This window comes from Cetorhinus maximus, chromosome 16, assembly GCF_964194155.1.
Source record: "Cetorhinus maximus chromosome 16, sCetMax3.hap1.1, whole genome shotgun sequence".
NCBI classification, from domain to species: Eukaryota; Metazoa; Chordata; class Chondrichthyes; order Lamniformes; family Cetorhinidae; genus Cetorhinus; species Cetorhinus maximus.
Genome location: NC_135894.1, coordinates 100,489,345 through 100,512,837, shown reverse-complemented (window position 1 = coordinate 100,512,837; position 23,493 = coordinate 100,489,345). Strand labels below are relative to the sequence as shown.

Here is a 23,493-nt window from a genome sequence, read left to right as displayed (position 1 = left end):
AATCGTACACATGCATTTAAGGGGAAGCTGGATAAACACATGAGGGAGAAAGGAATAGAAGGACATGGTGATGGCGTTAAATGAAGCATAGTAGATGGAGGCTTATATGGAGCATGAACACTGGTATGGACCATTTGGCCTGAATGGCCAGTTCCTTTGCTGTAAATATAGCTCAGTGTAATACTCTGCCTGGGAATTGCCCCTCTGACCTGGGTCCTCTTGTGGTTTGACATCCTATTGGATTTGTTAACTTCTGCTCTGCATTGGCTTTTACCTCTCTGGGTTGTTTCTGTGATTTTTGTATGTTGCTTTCAGTCTCTCAATGGGATTTGTCATGTCCTCTTCACAGCATTTTTAACTGACTCATTCATTTGAGGTCGCATTTGTTTGGTCTGTGCATTTTTGGCTTTACAGTGTGCACTTCATCTGTGTGCTTAGTATTAAACTTTTAAAGGTGTTCTACTTATGCTCAGCTTACATGTTGAGAAAAAAATCTCTACCAATACGTTAGCTTCAATTGTTTGCTTTGTTTCAATTGGAAGTCGGTCCTTTTTAAAGTTATCTGTATCTGGCTCTTGGTTTTATCTATTTTGACTGCCAAACTTGTGCTAAACTTGTATATTCTGTGGTCGCTGTCTGAGTGGGGATGCAATCAATTCCACATCCTGTACATTATCTAAATAATTTATAAATACAAGGCCATGGTGATCACTTCTTGATCCTGTGTCTCATAAATGAACTAACATGACCATTAGCAACTCCGATTCTAAAATACTCTGGTTTTCCGAATGCTACACGGTATTAAATAAGATGTCACTTGCACAAATGGTCTGTAGCAGTTGTTGCGACCAGCTGAGGAGGGGTCCTCTTGCTCCTCTCTTTGCCCTCTCCTTGTTTGACCATAACAGGTTTTCTTTGTTTGAATAGGATATATTTGCCAATTCAGTGAGTGCTTAACTGTGTATGCACTCTGATCGTAAAAGGACCAATTGGTGAGGGTTTCCCAAGTTTAACAAAGAAAGAGATTAGTTTTATTATATTTAAACCGATCCATGTAAAATATTAAAATACGCACTGACATTCACATAAACGTACACACACACACACACACAGACACACAGACACAGAGACACAGACACACAGATTACAGAGTTGGGAAGAATAGGTTGGCCGAGTTAGAGTCCATAAAAAAAGTAAAAAGGTTGTACAGTCTGTATCTTGATGAAGACTTGGCTGGCTTCAGGCTGAATTCGATGATCTCGATGCCTCTGATTTAAAGACGTAGACGACTGATCTGGTTGTTCTTCGGTAGACGGTAGTGGTGGGTTGGATTCTTTTAAGAAATCTCTGTCTGCAGCAGGGTGACCCTGGACGATCACAGTCAACAAACAGGGGTCAAAGCTTACCAGCTGGTTGGAGAGAAAAGGAGGCAGGAGGGACCCCACTGAGATCTTCTCTCTAAGCAGCTGAGAAAACACATGCTTAAAACATATGAAGGGTTGGCTTATCATGTGACCTCCCTCCTCCAACTGTCAGTGGGATTCAGCCAAATTACATTGCCCATGTATTCAAAAGTGACTTAATTAGCTCATGTCTAGAAGCTTAAGGAGAAGGTGTAAGTGGGATCCCTCCTGTCTCCTCTTTGTCCCCAACCCACCTGATAAGTTTCGAACCCTGTTTGCTGACCATGATCATGCCTGGAAACTAACCTGGCCAGGGTCTCATGGTCTAAGCAATGGCCTGTCTCCAACAGTTGAATACCTTAGGTGATTGACATAGTTGCCTTGCTAATGAGACAGGAGATGTGAGTCCTTCACACTCCCTTAAGTCATTGTCTTTGCTGGGTTTTGCAGACAGACTGACTCCACTCCAATAAATTGCAATGTGGAACATATAGTAATGCAAATTGGGGTTAGCCATCTTGGGCTGTGAGTTCAAGTCACTTTAGTCTCTATGTTTTTAAAAAGTCTGGTTTTAAAAGTTCAAATCAGGTTTCTGACCAGTGGATTAAAAATCAATATTTGGCTTAAAAAGCATCTTCATGACATGGTGTTTCTGCTCCATGACCCTACTCTCACCCTTCCTCCCACCCCTCTTCATCTCATTGTATCACCTTATCTTTCTATTCCTCCACACCCCCCGCCCCCACACCCATGGTGCGTTTATCCAATTTTCCCTTAAATTCATCTACACTATTTATCTGAACTGTTCTTTGTGGTGGTTCTCACCACATTCTCACCAGACTCTTTATAGGGGTAAAAAGAAATTCTCCTGAATAGTTCCTCCTGTTGCATTTATTATTGACTATGTTTTTGATATGGCCCCTAGTTTTAGACTCCTGTACATCTACCCTATCAAACCCTTTCAGTATTTTAAAGCCTTTATATCAGTTCACCCCTCGGCCGTCTCTTTTCAAGGGATAAAAGAGTCCGAGCCGCTCCTGTTTCTGGTTATTGCTGGGTTAAAGGCAATTTGAGACCTGACTTTATTTTCTTGGCATCTGATTGTTTCCTGGTGAAGAGCAACCAATCAGAAAGGAGAACGGTTGAACGATTGGTTGCTTTTGACAGTAGCAACATTTACCCTATCACACATTTCATTGCAACATTTAAATCAGATTGACTCTGATTGGTGAAGTGTTTCTACCGTATAAAACAACCAGCTTGCACTGCACCAGTTAGAAAGTTCAGATTTTGAGCCAGCAATCAGGTAGTCCGTTTGAGACACAAAAACTTATTGCGCAGGAACATGCATTTTAAAAAAAGAACTGAGAACTTGAGTGAGCTCTTTTAGTGGCAAACACGAGAGTGCTCGTGGCTGCATAATGCGTTCAGCAATGTTGGTGTTAATGGGATTTCAATGAGGGCATTCACCCAGTTATTTTACACCGGTTCACGGTTGTGTTGAAGTATCTGACAGAATGAAACGTTAACAGTGTCACAAATGTCATTGGCCAGGCTTAAATCTGTTCTCGTTAGAGATTGTGACACAGAGGCTAAAAAGAAAATGAAAACAGAAGTCACTGCCGAAATACACCGCATGTCAACGAGTATCTTCAGAAAGCACTTCGTTGGCCGGCAAAGCGCTTTGGGACATCCGGTGGTCTTTAAAGGCGCTATATAAATGCAATGCTTTCTGCTGTGGAAAATAACGGTTCTTGTAAGCAGTCAATAAATGTTATTGGCGAAGTTAAAAAAAAACCTTGCATTTCTGTAACACCTTTCACGGCTTCAGGATACCCCAGAATGCTTTGAGAGTGAATGAAGTACTCTTGAAGTGTATGACAAATTACAGAATTGTTGCATCACAGAAAGAGGCCATTCGGCCCATTGTGTCGGTGCTGGCGCTCCGGATGAGCAGTTCACCCCGCGGCACTTCCCGCCGTTACCCTGTAACCCTGCACATTCTTCCTTTTCGGATAATAATCCAATCCCCTCTTGAAAGCCTCATTTGGACCTGCCCCCATCACACTCTCAGGCAGCGCATTCCAGATCTTAACCACTTGCTACGTCAAAACATTTTCCTCCATGTCTCCATTGCTTCTTTTGCCAATCGCCTTAAATCTGTGCCCTCTGGTTCTTGATCCTTCCACCCATGAGCACAGTTTTCCTCATCTACTCTGTCCAAACCCCTTTTTGATTTTGAACACCACTGTTGCAAATTGGGAAACACGGCAGCCAATTTGCGCACAGCAAACTCCAACAAACATCAAAGTGCATGGACATGCTTTCCACGCATTGTGCCTTTTGCAGCTAAACAAAAGCTTGGGGGACAGCCGTTCCCTGGCTCATTCCCCATGGCAATGCCTTGACCAATCAGAGTCGACCTGCCTGGTTTGAATTTAAGCAGAAGCTTGGCAGTTAACTGTTCCCTGGTGCATTCTCCATGGCAACACGTCTACCAATCGGAACCCACTTGCCAGCCAATGCTGATTCTTCTCATGGAGTATAAATTGTTGTTGCCTTTAGAATTGGTTAACCTTGCGAATCCGTCCTGATGAGTGCAAGACGAAAAGCTTCAACAGCATGTCTCTTTTATTTTAGCAATGCTCAGGTTTAGTCCCACCAAACGATTATCTTGATTTTAGTGATGTTGATTGAGAGGTACATATTGCCCAGGACACCGAGGAACAGTCCCCTGATATTCTTTGAAATATTTCCCTAGGCTCTTTTATATTCATCTGAGGGGAACGACAGGGCCTCACCTTAACATAACCAAAGGACAGTTTCTCTTCAGTGCTGCACTAGATTATGTGCTCAAGTCTCTAGAGTGGGAATTGACTCTATGACCTTTTGACTCAGAGACAAGAGTGCTATCCACTGAGCCAGAGCTGACACATAGGAAAGAAAGATGGTCATTTTTGTGGCTCTTGGCTGTATCTGTTCATTTCTCAGTCTGGTATTGTCAATCGCTTACACAACCCCCTCCCTAAATTTAATTATTCTCTTTCAGTCTCCGGCCTATTCTGCTGGAGGTGCTTTCTGTTTGACATTTACATCAGCGGGAAACTTGAGTCAGATCTCTTCCTGGCTAATTGTGTCTCTCCCTCCTCCTCCTTCGAAGCTTTTTGATGTGTAGAGTGTTTGACCTGGTTTATGATGTTTAATTATATTGCTGGATTGACATGGCTGGAGGTTGCAGTGCACCTTGCCTGACACTAATTGCTCAATCCTTAAATACGAGGTAATGTTCAACATTTTGGGTGCTTCGGGAGTTTAGCCTAGTTTTTAGCCCATCTTTCTCCTTACTAATGAAAATGGACCGGAAGTAAATTCTACACCAACGTGTTCTTATAAATGACCTCTAATGGGGTTTCCTGCAACGCCAAGATTCCTTTACCCCCTGGCTCAGTAACCTGGTCTACTGTTAGACAGAGAGAGAGTGAGAGAGAGATAGAGAGAGCTGGAGACAGAGAGAGAGAGAGAGAGAAAGAGAGATGGAGACAGAGAGAGAGAGAGAAAGTGAGAAACAGAAAGAGCTGAGAGAGACAGAGAGAGAGACAGAGAGAGACAAAGAGAAAGAGATAGAGCAACATCTACTGTAAGATGTGATTGGGCAGCACTTGCTGAACAATCCTGAGTGCACTAATATCTGTACTAAAAGCCAATTTAAGATAATCAGTCAAGCTCGTAATATGCTTGCTAGAAGCTAGAAGCGACTTGCTAGAAGCGACACATTCATACGCAGGGACCTGTTCTCTGCAGACAAAACGAATATATTCAAGCCTTGCACATTTTTTGAATTACCCGGGAGCTTGGGGAGCCTGTAGTTCCCCTTTGCTTTCTCCATGGTAACACCTCGGCCAATCAGAGCCAACTTGCCAACCAATCAGCACCCATTTCACCTGTAGTACAAATTGTTGTGATTTTTTGAAATTTGACAATCTTGCATTTGTCCCGATGAGCAAGATCCAAGTTCTATCCTAACAAGCAACTGTCTGTATAACTGTGTTTTGTGGAGCTGGAATAGGGTCAGTACAGGATGTGACCTGTCACCCTCGCTTCCTTCTGGTTGATGTACATGTAGAACAACAAATCTAATTTTACATCCTGGTGGATAACTGCACCGGGAGTGGAATGTATCTCAGTGATGAATCTTTGGTATTTGCGAATCAGGCGTTCAGTCGTTCTATGCTCCGTGGTGTGTTCTGGGTGGCCACACTCACATTCCAGAGAGACTTTATTTTTACATTTGTGCAACTGGTATCTGCATCTCATGGTTTGTGTGAATGCAGGTCAGGATTTAGGGTTTAGGGTTGTCTACAAGCTTCTCAGGAGATCCAAGTCAGAGATCTCCCTTGGGTCTATCGCGAGGTGTTTGTTTGTGTTATCTAATGGACGCCATTGGCTTTCCAAACTTCTTCAGGGTTAAGTCACCTGTCACTGCCATCTCATTGAAAATGCTCACTCATGTGTCTCTCTCATTGTGTGATTCCCTCTATCTCTCTCTTTGTCTCTGTCTCTCTTTCACTCTGTGTCTCTCTCACTCTGTGTCTCCCTTTCTGCATCTCTCCCCATCTCCATCCCTCTCTCTTTTACTCTGTCACTACCACTGTCTCTATTTGTGTCTGTCACTGCCTCTTTCTCTCTGGGTGTGCTCTCACTGTGTGTGTGTGTGTGTGTGTGTGTGTGTGTGCGCGCGCGCGGGTGTGTGTGTGTGTATGGGTGTGTGTGTGCACGTGGGTGTCTGTGTGTATGGGTGTGTGTGTGTGTGCGCGTGTGTGTGTGTATGTATGGGTGTGTGTGTGTGCGCGGGTGTATGTATGGGTGTGTGTGTGTATGGGTGTGTGTATTTGTGCAGATGCGTGTGTGTATGTGTGTGTATGTGTGTGCAGGCATGTGTTTGTATGGGTGTGTGTGTGTGTGCGCGGATATGTGTGCGTATGGGTGTGTGTGCGCGCAGGTGTATGTATGGGTGTGTGTGTGTGTGCGCGGGTGTATGTATGGGTGTGTGTGTGTGTGCGCGGGTGTATGTATGGGTGTGTGTGTATGGGTGTGCGTGTGTGTGCGCGGGTGTGTGTATGGGTGTGCGTGTGTGTGCGCGGGTGTGTATGTGTGTGTGTGTGCGCAGGCGTGTGCATGTCTTTTTTTCTGTATTTCTGTGGGGGGAGTTTTTCCCTCCCCCACTGGTGTATCTGAAGGTTGGAGGGGCACATAAAATAAAATGGATGGCCAACCCACCGCCTTCTCGCCCACCCCTGACCTGTTCCCCATATTACAGGGTGCAGATAAGACATAAGGTCATCCTTAGGCCCATTGAGGCCCTTAAGTTGCCAATTAAAGGGCCACTTAAAGACCTAATTTCTCCTCTGCCACTGTGATACATTAGGTGGGAGAAGGAAGGTGGCTTTCCCGGCAAGTTTCAAAATACAGATAAAGGCAGGAAGGAAGGGGGGATACCTCCTTTGGGGGCTCCCCTCTGGCCGTCGGCAGACCCGCCCCCAAGATGGCAGCTGCCCTAAATGCCCCCCCTCCTTCCCCACCACCTCCAAAAGCTGACCTGATTAGACTGGCTGGCAGCTCTTTTGCAGGTGGAACTGCCTGTCCATGATGGCCAGAAGTCCCACCCTCACCTTGTTACACCCCCAGCGTTTTGATCACTGTAGCACAGCTGGGTATAAAGTCAGTGTGGTGTAGTCTGGGGAGGGAGCAGGGAGGTGTTTTAAAATATGTCCTCTTGTAAAATTCACACCATTATCTCTGTCTCTCTCACCGTTTCTCTCACTGTGTGTGTCCCTCTCTCTCTCTCCCTCTGCATCACTCTCTCTCACTCTCTCTCTCTTCATCTCTGTCTCTCAGTCTGTGTCTCTCTCTCAGTCTGTGTCTCTCTCAGTCTGTGTGGGTTTACACTCTCTGATGTAGACCTTACAATGATACAGAATAGGTGATATTGGCTCAGACACCTCCTCGATAAATGACTCCTGATTTCCATTGTAGAGATAACTGTGGGATCTTGCTGTGTACATATTGGCTGCATTACGCACTAAGCACACAACAGCATTTCTTTTCCAGCCTTGTGGGTTGCCAGAGCCTCAATCAGTAAAGAGGAGGGGCCCTTAATCTGTCTGTACTTGGTTTTACAAGGTCAGTGTGACTGCAAGCCTGGGCTGGGTGAGGCTATTGTTCAAGGTGTTCTGTCGATTTGAGCGCTGTTAAACATGGCTGGCCCACCATTACAATCTTGGTGCATTTCCTGACCATGTTTTCTCCTCCATTCAGATCCAGAAGATGAGAATAGCCACCATCCTCATTAAATTATCCAACCTGTGATAGACTCACTGATCTGTATTACTCAGTTTTGCACACTCAGTGTTACCCTGTGCGTATCACAGTCAGTTCTTACCACTAGGGTACCATATAGGTCTGTCACTGTCTAATACTGGGGTACAGTACTGGTGGGGACAGGTCTGTCACTGTCTAATACTGGGGTACAGTACTGGTGGGGACAGGTCTGTCACTGTCTAATACTGGGGTACAGTATTGGTGGGAACAGGTCTGTCAAGTTTAACACTGGGGTACAGTACTGATGGGGATTGGTCTGTCACTGTATAACACTGGGGTACAGTATTGGTGGGAACAGGTCTGTCAAGTTTAACACTGGGGTACAGTACTGGTGGGGTCAGGTCTGTCACTGTATAACACTGGGGTACGGTACTAGTGGGGATGGGTCTGTCTCCGTATAACACTGGGGAGCAGAACTGGTGGGTATGGGTCTGTCAGTGAATAACACTGGAGTACAGTACTGGTGAGTAAAGGTCTGTGGCCAGGCAGGGGTTACTGCTTAGATATCCTAAGTCCCAGAGTGTTGAGCACTATTCAGGATGAGAATTGTGGCTGGGGGGTCGGAATCACGGGTCACCAAGCCTGGATCGTAAATGACTGATGATAGCTGAAAGGAGGGATGACTGAGTGAGTTTCACCTGGGAGGAAACCATTTGTTGAATTATGCAAACTGTGTTTACTGCACCTCTTCCTGTTGTCTGAGCAGATGTCCTGAGTTAGCCTAGTAATGGGACATTTTGTTAACGGAACTCCTCTGTCCCCTCTCTCCAGTTCTCCGGGATGATTTCAGACAGAACCCTTCCGATGTTATGGTAGCAGCTGGTGAGCCATCCATCATGGAATGTCAACCTCCTCGCGGACATCCAGAGCCAACCATCTCCTGGAAAAAGGACAACGCTCTTTTGGACGATAAGGATGAAAGGATCACGGTAAAACTGAGCGTGTTCTTTGCATTTACATCAACTGATGAACTGTCCACTCACCTGGCCGTTCACTCAGTTAACAAGGGAAAAAAAAGCACAGTTTGCAAATGAGATGATGAAAGAAAATTGGGGCCTTTGAGTGGAGGTTAAGAAGAGGAGAATGGTATTTCCATGGTGGAGGGGCTGAATGAGGCATTTAGCATTTGACAGTAAACTCACCTTGAGGCCACAAATACTTGGGTTTGACCCCCACAGCTAAGCAGCACTGAGAGATGCTGCATTGTTGAATAGTGCAATCATTAGAAAAAAAATGTTGATGGGATGTAGGTGTCGCTATGAAGGCCAACATTTGTTGCCCATCTTTAATTGCCCTTCAACTGAATAGCTTGCCCGGCCATTTCAGAGTCAGCCTCATTGCTGTGGGTCTGGAGTCACATGTAGGGCAAACCTGGTAAGGATGGCAGATTTCCCTCCCGAAAGGATATTGGTGAGCTAGATGGGTTTTTACAGCGGTCGATGTTAGCTTCATGATCACCATTATTGAGAATAGCTTTCAATTCCAGATTTTATTCATTATTTTAATGAACGAGCTATTGCCAGTTGCCATGATGGACCATTAGCCTGGGTCTTGTCACTAGCCCAGTGACATCACCACTGCACCACAATCATTACATTAAGAGGGGGACTAAGGCCTTGTCCCACTGGATCAGGTAGTTGAACTGTGACGAAGGCTTCAGCTGTGATTCAATGAGTAACATTCTTGCCCCTGAGTCAAATGGTGGTGAATTCAAGCTCCACTCCAGAGACATTGAGCACAGGGTCTAATCTGCTTTTCCCATGGAGGTAGCTGTGATGTTGAATGAGGGAGAAATGCTGTCTAGGACATGAGGGGTAGCTGCCCTGGCATAGTGCCATGGTTTGTTTTTCACACAGCAGAAAGGGAAGATGGGGCTTTGGCTGAATGCCTCATCTGAAAGGCTCCCATGATAAATGGATTGATAGAAAGTAGGATGTGCATGGTCTTTGAGAGGAGATAAATGGGCAGCCAGAGCTCAATGTGAGATGGTGGTGTAGTGGTAATGTCACTGGACTATTAATCTAGATGATCTAGGGTAATGCCCTGGGTACCCAGGTTCAAATCCCATCCATGGTAGTTGCTGCAATTTAAATTCAATTAATAAATCTAGAATGTAAAGCCAATTTCAGTAATGGTGACCATGGAGCTATCATCAGTTGTTGTAAAAACCCATCTGGTTCACTGATATTTTCTAGGGAAGGAAATCTGCCAACCCTACCCAGTCTGTGATTCCAGACCCACAGAAATGTGGTTGACTCTTAACTGCCCTTAGAAATGGCCTAGCAAGCCATCCAGTTCAAGGGCAATTGGGGATGGGCAGCAAATGCTGGCCTTGGCAGTGATGCCCATGTACTGTGGGAGAATAAATTTTTAAAATGTCAATATTTGGGGAGAGGTAGGAGTTTGTGAAAGGAGCAAATTTGCCCAGCAGCAACTTCTCATTATCCATTCTCCAAAAATGTTTGGCATTTGCCTCTGTAACAGACACTCCACCCCTGTGCACTTCATCCAATGCCAAACTATGTGTCGACATTCGTGAGATGCGCAAGAAGGAGATTAATAACTTTGTGACCACCTCTCCACTGTAAGGACAGAAATAAAGTCTGCCAGACATTTTGCCTTGTAGAGTCACTCTTAGATGGAGAAGCTGGAAATTCCGAAAGCGCCGATTTTAACCCTCGCCTCATCTGCTCCCAGCCTTGTAGGAATGGTATGGGCCATCTGTGGGTAGTTTGGATAGGGTTCGTTGCATTCCTGATCTTATGGTCTCACTATGTTGACTTCCCCAATTTCAGGTAATTCCACTGGTGAAGCAAAGACAGACTTGCCTTTCTATCGCACCTTTCCCTCAGCGGGGAGGTGATGGCATGGTGTTATTGTCACTGGACTATTATTAACACTCTGGGGACCCAGTTCAAATCCTGCCAGGGCAGATGGTGAAATTTGAATCCAATAAAAAAATCTGGAATTAAAAGTCTGATGATGACCACAAAGCCATTGTTGTAAAAACCCATCTGATTCACTAATGTCCTTTAGGGAAGGAAATCTGCTGTCCTTACCTGGTCTGGCCGACATGTAACTCCAGAACAAAGCCATGTGGTTGATTCTTAAATGCCCCCTGAACAAGGGCAATTAGGGCTGTGCAATAAATACTGGTCCAGCCAGTGATGCCCACATCCTATGAATGAATTTTTAAAAAGGCAGAACATCCCAAATCGCTTTACAGCCAATGAAGTTCATTTGAAGTGCAGTTACTGTTGTCTTATAGGAAACAACATATGGCAGCCTATTCTGTGCACAGCAGGATCCCGCTAACCGTAACGTGCTAATGGCCAGATATTCTGTTTTTAATGATGTGGGTCAAGGGATTAGGATCTCCCCATGATACCAGGGAGAATTCCACCACTCTTGTTCAAAATCATGAGGGGTCTGGGCAGAGTGGATAGGCAGAAGCTGTTCCCATTGGCGGGAGCATCAAGAAGAGGGCACAGATTTAAAGTGGTTGCAGGCCAAAAGAGTCAATGGCGGCAGAGAATGGAGAAAAGTTTCTTTTTTTACATAGGTGAGTGGTTAGGATCTGGAATGTAATGCCCAAGAGTGTGGTGGAGGCAGGTTCAATTGTGGCTTTCAAAAGGGAATTGGATCATTATCTGAAGAGGAAGAATGTGCAGGGTTCTGTAGGGAAGGCAGCAGAGTGAGACTCGGTGAGTTGCTTTGCAGAGAGACAAGCATGGACACGACGAGCTAAACCATTTTATGGTACTTTGAAACAGTGCCACGGGATCTTTTATATTCACCTGGGAGGGCAGACTGGTTTAATGTCTCATCCAAAAGACAGGAGCGCAGCACCCCCTCAACCCTGGATTGTGAGTTTGAGTCTCTGGCGTGGGGCCTGAACCCACAACTTCCTGACTCAGAAGAGAGGGAGAGTGCTACCCATGAGGCTATGGTTGGCGCTTGTCTCAACCTGCTTGTTGTCATGGGGCCTATGCAGTTTGAACCCCCAGACAGGTGAAAGTTCACATCAACAAGGACACAAGCCACAGGAGGTGCCAGCTGAGTCTTTTTTATTTCAACTTTGTACATGTTTGACATGTACCAAGAGAAGTTGAGTGCCCTTCTGGGTCCCAGTCAATGACCTCAGACATCCCCTGCCCTAGGCTTCTCCCGCTACCTCCCCAGATCATCAACCCCCCTCTTCCTACATCCCAAATCTTTAGAAGAATAGAAAAGCGGAATATTATTTAAATGGAGAGAGACTGCAGAATGCTGTGGTACAGAGGGATCTGGGTGTCCTGTACATGAATCACAAAATAGTTTAGTCTGCAGGTACAGCAAATAATTAGGAAGGCAAATGGAATGTTGGCATCTATTACAAGTGGAAAAGTCTGTCTGAACAGGGCGATGGTGAGACTGCACCGAGTGTATTGTGTACAGTTTTGGTCTCCTTACTTAAGGAGGGGCATGCTAACATTGGAGGCAGTTCAGAGAAGGCTCACTAGGCTAATTTCTGGGATGAAAGGGTTGTTTTATGAGGAAAGGTTGAGCAGGTGATCTTATTGAAAGGCAATCTTATTGAAACATATAAGATTCTGAGGGGGCTTGAGGGAGTAGCTGCAGGGAGGATGTTTCCCTGCGTGGGGGAATCTAGAATTAGGGGGCACAGTTTCAAAATGAGGGGTATCCCATTTAAGATGGAGATGAGGAGGAATTTCTTCTCTCAGAGGGTCATTAGTCTTTGGAATTCTCTACCTCAGAGAGCAGTGGAGACAGGGTCATATTCAAGGCTGAGTTAGACAGATTTTTGACCGACAAGGGAGTTATGGGGGGTGGCAGACAGGAAAGTGGAGTCAAGGCCACAATCAGTTCAGCCATGATCTTATTGATTGATGTAGCAGGCTCAAGGGGCCAAATGGCCTTCTGCTTCTCTATTTATTATGATCTTATGTTTTACTTTGTGGAGCATATTTCTGGGGGGTGGCCATTGATGACATTTTAATCTCCCCTGAATGCTGAGTTCCTCATCCTAGCCTCAACAACAAAATTCCCATTAGAATTGGTTTTGGGGAATGTAAGTTTGGGGTGACCTCACTCTCCAAGCGATAGGGCCCGACAGATCTTCACTCTGAACCCACTGCCCTGATTTCTGTCCAAATTGTTAAATTCAATTCCTTGCGTTTTTTTATGTTCTGTGAGGAGTTTTGAGAATGTTAAATCAGAAAAACTACTAATTGTTGGCTATTCAGGGAATCAAAGAATACCGCGAGAGGGTGGGAGGAAGCTAATAGAGTGGAAGAAGGATTATGAGGAGTATAAACACCACTTAAACCAGAATGGCCCAACGGGTTTGTTTTGCTGCTACAGATTCGATGTATAAAAATCTGTGATGTTTGTGTCAGGCAAAATGTCTTGCAGTACAGCAACAACAGCAACTTGCATTTATATAGTGCCTCAACGTGGTAAAGGTGCTTCACAGGAACATTCTCAACCAAAATCTGACACCGAACCACATAAGGAGATACCAGGTCATGTGACCGAAAGCTTGGTCAAGGAGTTTTGAGGAGCATCTTAAAGGAGGAATGAGAGATGGAGAGATTTAGGGAGGGAATTCCAGAATGTTATTTGTTATCCAGAATCTAGAAACTTTGGTTTCAGTAAATGAGCAAGAAACTCGCCTCAGATCAGAAGCCAGGATGCAATCATCAGCTTGCACTTGGCAAACAAAACATAAAGTGTCATCCCAACTGGGACAAAGCTGACATTCCTGGCATGGAGAACAGTTCATTGCTAGAGGCAATTTAGAAAAACATGAGTTAGCTACACTCTCTTGCTATTGTTCCTCTCGGTTACAGTTTTATGATGTGACTTCAGTACCTTGAACAGAGGAGTCGAATCATAAAGATTAAATTATTCCCTCAAACTCTGACTGCCCTGAACTCAACTACTAAACCTTCCCACTGTTCGAAGAGGAACGGGGGAATTGCTCAGTACTCCTGGCCAACATTCCTCCCTCAAATAGCACAATACAAAAAAAAAGCTACAAATTAGCGGGTCATTAACCACTCAAAAAGTAAGAGCTTGCATTTCCGCAGCCACGTTCCCCAGTGTCAGGATATCCTAAAGTGCACTTCAGCCGTTGATACCTCTTGCAGCGCGGTCGGTGCTGCGACATAGGGAAGGTGACAGCTACGCACTTTGGGATGTCCCGAGGTTGCGAATGGTGTGAGCTATTTTATTTCCCTGTCTTCTTCCTTTCTGCCTGTCTTTCTGGTGGTGGGTGGGGAGGAATCGCGCGGTTAAAGCTTTGTTAATGTGCTGCTAATGTCATTCCTGCTGTTTGTCCACCTGTGAGAACAAAGGCAGGGCTATGTGAAGGCAGTGTGTCCACACCTGCGGCCTTTGATGTTGGCTCCAGCCCTCCCTCCTAATCGCCTGTCTCTTGAGAAAGAACAGGCTGCTAGGACCTTGTTTGAAGAGTTCTTCCCTGACACCTGAACACACCTCCTGCCTAAACATTAACACAACAACGCTCACCTGTCTCAGGAATGCTGCAACCCTTCTGCACCTTTAGAGGGACGGATTAATTTAACTTCGAGTTCCCCCTCCCTCCTGCGCGATAGAACTAATTAAGTTTTCAGACTGTGTCGATGCTTGCGGGTGAAGGAGTTGGCTGAGGTTTTAACTGCTTTTGTTGACAGGCACTCAAAGGCTGATTACACAGCACTTTCAGCTGATACAATAGCTGCGATCAAATAAAGGTGCCTCACTCGCTCCACCCTGTCAGCTGGGCTGTGGAAAGCTAGTGAACTGGCCTCTCCAAACAGGGAAGGCCGCAGTAAACAAAGAACTTGCACTTATATAGCCTCTTTCACCATCCTCGGGACATCCCAAAGCGCCTTACAGCCGATGAAGTATTTTTTGAACATATGGTTACTGGTTTACTGCAGGGAAATGCAGCAGCCAATTTGTGCACAGCAAGCTCCCACAAATAGCAGTGCGGCCAAGGTCCAGATACTCTGTTTTTATCAGTGATTTAAGATAAAAGCAAAATACTGCAGATGCTGGAAATCTGAAAATTAAACAGAAAATGCCAGAAAAACTCAGCAGCTCTGGCAGCACCTGTGGAGAGAGAAACAGGGTTAACGTTTCGAGTCCGTATGACTCTTCTTCAGAGCTAAAGAGAAGTAGAAATTCAGAGCTCTGAAGAAAGGTCATATGGACTCGAAAGGTTAACTCTGTTTCTCTCTCCACGGATGCTGCCAGACCTGCTGAGTTTTTCCAGCATTTTCTGTTTTCAGTGATTTAATTGAGGGACAAGTATTGGCCATGGCACTGCTTATTTTTGAGGTTATTAGCCACGGTCCACAAAGGACCATCGGCATTCCTCTCCATTAGAGAGAGGTAATTGGTTAGATACAGCTTGAGGGGCGCTGCTCCACAAGAGTGGGGCAAGGCGAGGAGACAGGGTCCCCATGAACTAACACAGCCAGTACAGGGACTGAACCCACGCTGTTGACTCATTCCAGGCAACTAAGCTAACCGACACCCTCGCCCCACGGTGTTTGAAGTAGTGCCATGGAATCTTTTATCTCCACTTGACAGGGCAGGTGGAACCTCGGTTTAACAAGTCATCTGAAAGACAGCACTTCTGACAGTGCGGCATTCTTTCAACAGGTGGGTTACTTGCTCAAGGACTCCGAGAACTTGAAACCACAACTTTCTGACTCAGAGGCCGGAGTGCTACCCACTGTTCACACAGAGCAGAGGGAGTGCTGCTTTCTTACAGCTGCTGTCATTCGCATTAGATATCAGACAGAGCCCTTTGTCTGCCTTTCAGTTCACAGAATCATGGAATGGTTACAGCACAGAAGGAGGCCATTTGGCCCACTGTGTCTGCTGGCTCCTTCAAGGAGCAATTCACCAAGTGCCACTCCCCAACCCCCTGCCCGTAACCCTGCACCTTCTTCATTTTCAGATAATAATCCAAGTCCCTCTCAAATGCTGCGATTGAACCTGCCTCCACCACACTCTCTGACAGGGCATTCCAGATCCTAACCACTCGCTGCGTGATAAAGTTTTTCCTCAGGTCACCATTGTTTCTTTTACCAATTACCTTAAATCTGTGCCCTCTGGTTCTCGATCCTTCCACCAATTGGAATATTTTTTCTCAATCTATCCTTTCCAGGCCCCTCATGATTTTGAGCACCTCTATCAAATCTTCTCTTCTCCAAGGAAAATAGTCCTAACTTCTCCAATCTATCTCTGTTACTGAAATTCCCTGTCCCTGGAACCATTCTCATGAATCATTTGGACATAAAAGACCCTGTTGAAAGAAAACAAGGAGCTGTCCCAGCTTCCTGGCCAATATTTCTAATTCAACAGATGCCACTGAACCAGATTAACCGGTAAGTCTTCTTGCTGCTGGTTCTGCAGCCTTTGCCCACAAGACTGCACTCCAAAATCAATTTTTTGGTCAGGATTTTGCAATATGTCTCAAAGCTTTGACAAGGCCCAAGACCATAGGATGTGGGTGTCACTGGCAAGGCCAACATTTATTGCCCATCTTTAATTGCCCTTGGGAAGGTGGTGATGAGCCACCCTCTTGAATATAACTGAGTAGTTTGCGAGCCCATTTCAGGGGGCATTTAAGAGTCAACCACATTGCTGTGGGTCTGAAGTCACATGTAGGCCAGACCAGGTAAGGACGGCAGATTTCCTTCCCTAAACGGCATTAGTGAACCAGATGGGTTTTTAATGTCAGGTTGCCATTACTGAGACTAGCTTTCAATTCCAGAGTTCTTTCAAGGGTCTTCCCCATTTGCATTCGTGGGATTTGAATTCATACCTCTAGATTATTTGTCCAGTAAAATAACTACTATGATACTGTGCCTCTCGTCTTGTCTGACCTCATAAGTTAGATGCCTAGGATTGTTCAAGAACACAATGGCAAGCAATCTTATGTCCCTTGAGAAGGAACTGTCGGATGCTTAAGGGCTGGGCTAAACTTGACATTAGTTACGGCGCAGTTAACACCCAATGTGATGAAAGAAAGACTTAATTCTATTTCATACTTAAATCACCTCTCTTAAAAATGTCCAAAAGCACTTTGACATACAATGAATTGCTTTGTCATGTGTTGAGATGATTGTTGTCACTTGGGTGAATGTGATACAGTAAAATGACCCATAGACAGAGACAAGAGAAACAGCAGTTCATCTAATTTCAGTGACGTCAGTTTGGTGGATGGGTTAGTGATTGTGGTACACAAGTGGGTATTATGGGATAGCTTAACGTCTTCACCTAATGAAAGGTGATCAGAGGGAGTATATTGAGCAGCCAATCTAGAAGCAGTCCACTGAGAGCGAAATGGAAAGGAAGAAAATCATGTGGGGTCTGTAACAGGCTGATAATTCTTAAACTACCAGAAGACCTCCAATAAGAACATAAGTAATTAGGGAAGCAGTAGCGTAGTGGTAAGGTCACTGGACACCCAGAGGCCGAGGCGAATGCCCTAGGGGCATGGGTTCATGTCCCATCATGGAAGCGGGTGGAATTTGAATTCAATTAATAAATCTCCAACAAGAGAGAATCTAACCATCACCCTTTGACATTCAATGGCATTACCATCACTGAATCCCCCACTATCAACATTCTGGGGTTACCATTGACCAGAAACTGAACTGGACTAGCCATATAAATACTGTGGCTACAAGAGCAGGTCAGAGGCTAGGAATGCTGTGATGAGTAACTCACCTCCTGACTCCCCATAGTCTGTCCACCATCTACAAGCCACAAGTCAGGAGTGTGATGGAATACTCCCCACTTGCCTGGATGAGTGCAGCTCCCACACACTCAAGAAGCTTGACACCATCCAGGACAAAGCAGCCTGCTTAATTGGCACCACATCCGCAAACATTCGCTCCCTCCACTACAGAACCACAGTGGCAGCAGTGTGTACCATCTACAAGATGCACTGCAGAAACTCACCAAGGCTCCTTCAACAGCACCTTCCAAACCCACGACCACTACCATCTAGAAGGACAAGGGCAGCAGATAGATGGGAACACCAACACCTGGAAGTTCCCCTCCAAGTCACTCACCATCCTGACTTGGAACTATATCGCCGTTCCTTCACTGTCGCTAGGTCAAAATCCTGGAACTCCCTCCCTAATAGCACTGTGGGTGTACCTACACCACATGGACTGCAGCAGTTCAAGAAGGTAGCTCACCACCACCTTCTCAAGGGCATCTAGAGATGGGCAATAAATGCTGGTCCAGCCAGAGAAGCCCACATCCTGTGAATGCATTTAAAAAATCAAGAATTCAAAGCTAGTCTTGGTAATAGTGACCATGAATCTTTTATTGTAAAAACCCATTTGGTTCACTAATGCCCTTTAGAGAAGGGAACTGCTGTCCTTACCTGGTCTGACCTACATATGATTCCAGACCCACAGCAATGTGGTTAACTCTTAAACACCCTCTGAAATGTCCTAGCAAGCCACTCAGATGTATTAAACCGCTACAAAGGCCACAGAAAGGAATGAAACTGGATGACATTGACCTGGCACTGGAAACGACAATGGCACATGCAGTCCTGTGGATCCTGCAAAGTCCTCCTTACTAACATCTGTGGGCTTGTGCCAAAATTAGGAAAGCTGCCCCACAGACTAGTCAAGCAACAGCCTGACATAGTCATCCTCACAGAATCATACCTTACAGATAATGTCTCAGAGACTACCCTCACCATCCCTGGGTGTGCCCTGTCCCATGGGCAGGACAGACCAACCAGAGGTGGCAGCACAGTGGTATACAGTCAGGAAGGTGTTGCCCTGGAAGGCCTTAACATCAACTCTGGACCCCATGAAGTCTCATGGCATCAGGTTAAACATGGGCAAGGAAACCTCCTGCCGGTTTCCATCTACCACAGCCCCTCTCCCCCAACCCCTCAGCTGATGAATCAGTGTTCCTCCACGTTGAACACTACTTGGAAGAAGCGCTGAGGGTGGCAAGGGCACAGAATGTACTCTGGGTGGGGCAATTCAATATCTATCACCAAGAGTGGCTCGGTAGCACCACTACTAACTGAGCTGGCTGAGCCCTAAATGACATAGCTGTTAGACTGGGTCTGCGGCAAGTGGTGAGAGAAAACCAAGAGGGAAAAATGTATTCGACCTCATCCTCACCAACCTGTTGCAGATGCACCTGTCCATGACAGTTTCGGTAAGAGTGACCACCGCACAGTCCTCGAGGAGATGAAGTCCCATCTTCACACTGAAGATACCCTCCATCATGTTGTGTGGTGGCACAACCACTGTGCTAAATGGGATGGATTTCGAATAGATCTAGCAGCTCAAGACTGGGCATCCATGAGGTGCTGTGGGCAATCAACTGCAGCAGAATTGTACTCGAACACAATCTGTAACCTCATGGCCTGGCATATCCCGCACTCTACCATTACCATCAAGCCAGGGGATCAACCCTGGTTCAATGAAGAGTGCAGGAGGGCATACCAGGAGCAGCACCAGGCATACCTAAAAATGAGGTGTCAACCTGGTGAAGCTATGACATAGGACTACTTGCATGCCAAACAGCATAAATAGCAAGCGATAGACAGAGCTAAGCGATCCCACACCAATGGATCAGATCTAAGCTCTGCAGTCCTGCCACATCCAGTCGTGAATGGTGGTGGAAAATTAAACAACTCACTGGAGGAGGAGGCTCCACAAATATCCCCATCCTCAATGATGGAGGGGACCAGCACATCAGTGCAAATTATAATACTGAAGCATTTGCTACAATCTTCAGCCAGAAGTGCCGAGTGGATGATCCATCTCGGCCTCCGGAGGTCCTCAGCATCACAGATGCCAGTCTCCAGTCAATTCATTTCACTCCACATGATACTAAGGCACAAGTCAGGAGTGTGATGGAATACACTTACCTGGGTATGTCCAACAACACACAAGAAGCTCGACACCATCCAGGACAAAGCAGCCCGCTTGATTGACACCCAATCCCCCACAATAAACATCCAATCCCTCAGCCACTGTAAGGTTCGAGTGGCTAGTTGTGTGCATACTACAAGAGGGAGGAACAAATCTTTGGCCTCAGCATTCACTGCCTTTCCCATCCATCACCTTCACCATTCACTCCATCCACCACCCACGCACAGTAGCAGCAGTGTGTACCATCTACAAGATGCACTGCAGCAACTCACCAAGGCTCCTTAAACAGCACCTTCAAAACCCATGACCACTACCATCCAGAAGGACAAGGGCAGCAGACATGTGGGAACACCACCACCTGGAAGTTCCTCCCCGGTCACTCACCATCCTGACTTGGAAATATATCGCTGTTCCTTCATTGTCATTGGGTCAAAATCCTGGAACTCCCACCCTAACAGCACTGTGGGTGTACCTACACCACATGAGCTGCAGCAGTTCAAGAAGGCAGCTCACCACCACCTTCTCAAGGGCAATTAGGGAAGGGCAATAAATGTTGGCCTAGTCAGTGAAGCCCACACCATGTGAAAGAATAAAAAAAAACCAAAGAAATAGGAACAGGAGTAGGCCATTCAGCCCATCAACCCTGCTCTGCCATTAAATAAGATTTTGGTTGATCTGATTGTGGCCTGAACTCCACCTAACTTTTCCATCTGCCCCCATGTCCCTTGACTCCCTTGTAGATCAAAAAAACTCAACCTTGACTATATTCAGTGACCCAGACTCCACTGCTTGCTCCAACAGGGTGGAGGTGAAAATCTTCCTCTTAAAAGTTGAAACACTGTCGTTCAAGTGGTGTAATTGAACTAATATATGCTGGAATGGCAAAGATTTGCAGGGCTATGAGGAAATGAGCTGGGATGAAGTGGAATGAATTGGACAGCTCTTCCCAAGAGCCAGCGCAAGCGTGATGAGCTGAATGGCCTCGTTTGGTGCTGTAAGGTTCTCTGACACGATGCTAGATATGTATATGTGGGAGAAAGAAGGTGGAGGATCTGTTAATTGGGGTGAGATGAAGTAGGGTGGTGGAGGGAGGATTGTGTGGAGCATGAACACCAGCACAGACGCGTTGGGTTGAATGGCCTGTTTCTGTGCTGCCAATCCTGTTTAATTCTATGTAAATCTGCTCTTTTGTAGCCTGACACCATGAAAACTGCCGGCTCATATTTCACAACGGCCCCTCAGGGAAGGGAACCTTTGTCTGCCTGGTACATGCTTTCAGTCCCATGGTTGAGGCTTTACTGCCTTTTTGAAGTGATCTTCACAAGCTTACACACCGAGTATTTCATTGGCGTTTTCCTGTCTGACCTCTGTAGGCTGTACTGCCCTTTCAAACCCCATCAAAGCATGATCACTTCCGAGCTCTACAATCTCACATCCTCCCTACAATTGGTGCAGTTTCATGTTTGCCGTCTGGGCCTCCTGCCCTATCACAGTTCTCCTGCCTAGTGGCACCTCTCTCCATTTGTAAACCAATCCTTGCGCTTCCTGTGATCTTTGTGAACTACCCAGTTACATTGACGCTAATCATGAAGCATATTGCTTTGCCGTTGCCGGTGCACAGTTTAAACAAAACAAAGAACTTAAACTTCGGACCACCCCAAAGTGTTTCACAGCCATAAGAGTGCTTCTGAAAGATGGCCTTTGATGTTAATCCAGCTCCATCACATTGTCACTCAGTAACCCCTCTCCTCCCTGTGCCCTGTGTTTCTGACTGTATCTCTACTGATGTTAACCCAGCTCCCTCACACTGTCACTCAGGAACCCCTCTCCCCCCAGCGCCCTGTGTTACTGACTATATCTCTATTGATGTTAATCCAGCTCCCTCACACTGCCACTCAGTAACCCCTCTGCTCCAGTGCTCTATGTTACTGACTGTACCCCAACTGATGTTAATCCAGCTCCCGCATGCTTCCCGAACAGTGCGATCATCACTTAAAACATTAACTCCTGAAGGGGAAAAATAAATAAAGAAGGAGCTTATTTTTAAAATAAATACAAGAACAACTCACTAGCCGCACTCCCCTACCTTCTCCCTGCAATTTTTTTTCTCTTTAAATAATTATCCAATATCTTTTGAAAGTCATGGTTGAATCTGCCTCAGCCATTCTCTCAGGCAGTGCATTCCGGATCCTAACCATTTACTGTGTGAAAAGGTTTTTTTTTCTCAACTTGCCGTTGGTTCTTTTGCCAATCACCTTAAATCTGTGTCCTCTCATTCTCATTCCTCCCACCAATGGGAACAGTTTCTCCCTATTAGGAAGGCTCATGGTATGTTGGCCTTTATCGCAAGAGGATTTGAGTACAGGAGTAGCGAAGTCTTGCTTCAATGGTACAAAACCTTGGTTAGACCAGGCCTGCAGCAGAGTGTGCAGTTTTTGTCCCCTTACCTTAGGAAGGATATTATTGGCATAGAGGGAATGCAACGAAGGTTCACCAGACTTGTTCCCGGGATGGCGGGACTGTCCAATGAAGAGAGATTGGAGAAACTGGGCCTGGATTCTCTCGAATTTCGAAGAATGAGAGATGATCTCACTGAAACCTACAAAATACTTAAAGGGATAGACAGGGTGGATGCAGGTAAGATGTTTCCCCTGGTTGGGGAGCCTAGAACCAGGGGACTGTGGTGATTGTTACTTTAAGGCCAGTCTTACTGAGTAAGGGTCACATCGTCAGAACAACCAATGAACACCGAGCACAGGGAAGGTTATATGGGGCGCAATTTTCCTGGTCTGGTGAATGTATTGTAGCCTTGCTGGAGGCCTGCAGCTAATCCAGCAGCTCGGTAAAGTTCATTGTTCAACTAAAGAAGCCTCTCGTAGTACATTTCAAAATAAGGAGGAAGCCACTTAGGATTAAGATGAGGAGAATTTTTTTTTACTCAAGGTTTTGAATCTTTGGAATTCTCTACCCCAGAGGTCTGTGGAAGCTCAGTCATTGAGTATGTTTAAAGTAGAGATTGACAGATTTCTGATTACCAGTGATGTGAACAGATATGGGGATAACGTGGGAAAAAGGCATTGAAGTGGATGATCAGCCATGATCATATTGAATGGAGGAGCAGGCTCGATGGGCTGAGTGGCCTATTCTTGCTCCTATGTTCCTACTCTGTCCAGACCCCTCATGACTTTGAAATTCTCTATCAAATTTCCTCTCAACTTCCTGTTCTCCAAGCAGAACAGCCCCAGCTTCTCCAATCTGTCATCATCATTGAAGCTCCTCATCTCTGGAACAATTCTTGCAAATCTATACCGCACCCTCTCTAAAGCCTTCAACATTCTTAACACATACGGTGCCCAGAACTGGACACAGTAATCTAATTGAGGCTGAACTATTGTTTATACAGGTTCATCATTACTGCCTTTCTTTTGCACTCTGCAAATGTATTTATAAAGCCAGGGATGCTCTCTGCCTTCTTCATCATTTTATCAGCCTGTCCTGCCCCCTTCGAAAATTGGTGCACATATATTCCCAGGACCCTCTGCTCCTGCACCCCCTTTAGAATTGTACCCTTCCTGATATATTGTCTCTCCTCATTCTTCCTAACAAAAGGAATCACTTCATATTCCCCTGCATTACATTTAATCTGCCTCATATCTGCCTGTTTCACCAGCCTGTCAACGTCCTCTTGAAGTCTATCAATATCCCCCTTGCAATACTTCCAAGTTTAGTGCCATCAACACATTTCGAATTGTGCTCAGCCCACCCAATTC

At 45.7% G+C, this 23,493-nt stretch overlaps 1 protein-coding gene across 3 annotated transcripts in view; it reads left to right on the top strand.

Annotated features, from left to right (window-relative positions):
* The window catches only part of robo1 (roundabout, axon guidance receptor, homolog 1 (Drosophila)), a 663,637-nt gene that overhangs the window by 515,194 nt on the left and 124,950 nt on the right, over positions 1 to 23,493 (top strand). For all 3 annotated transcript variants that reach the window (XM_078560414.1, XM_078560413.1, XM_078560412.1), the window contains exon 5: positions 8,553 to 8,710. In XM_078560414.1, coding sequence (XP_078416540.1) covers positions 8,553 to 8,710 — 158 coding nt within the window. The remainder of the gene's footprint in view (positions 1 to 8,552; positions 8,711 to 23,493) is intronic.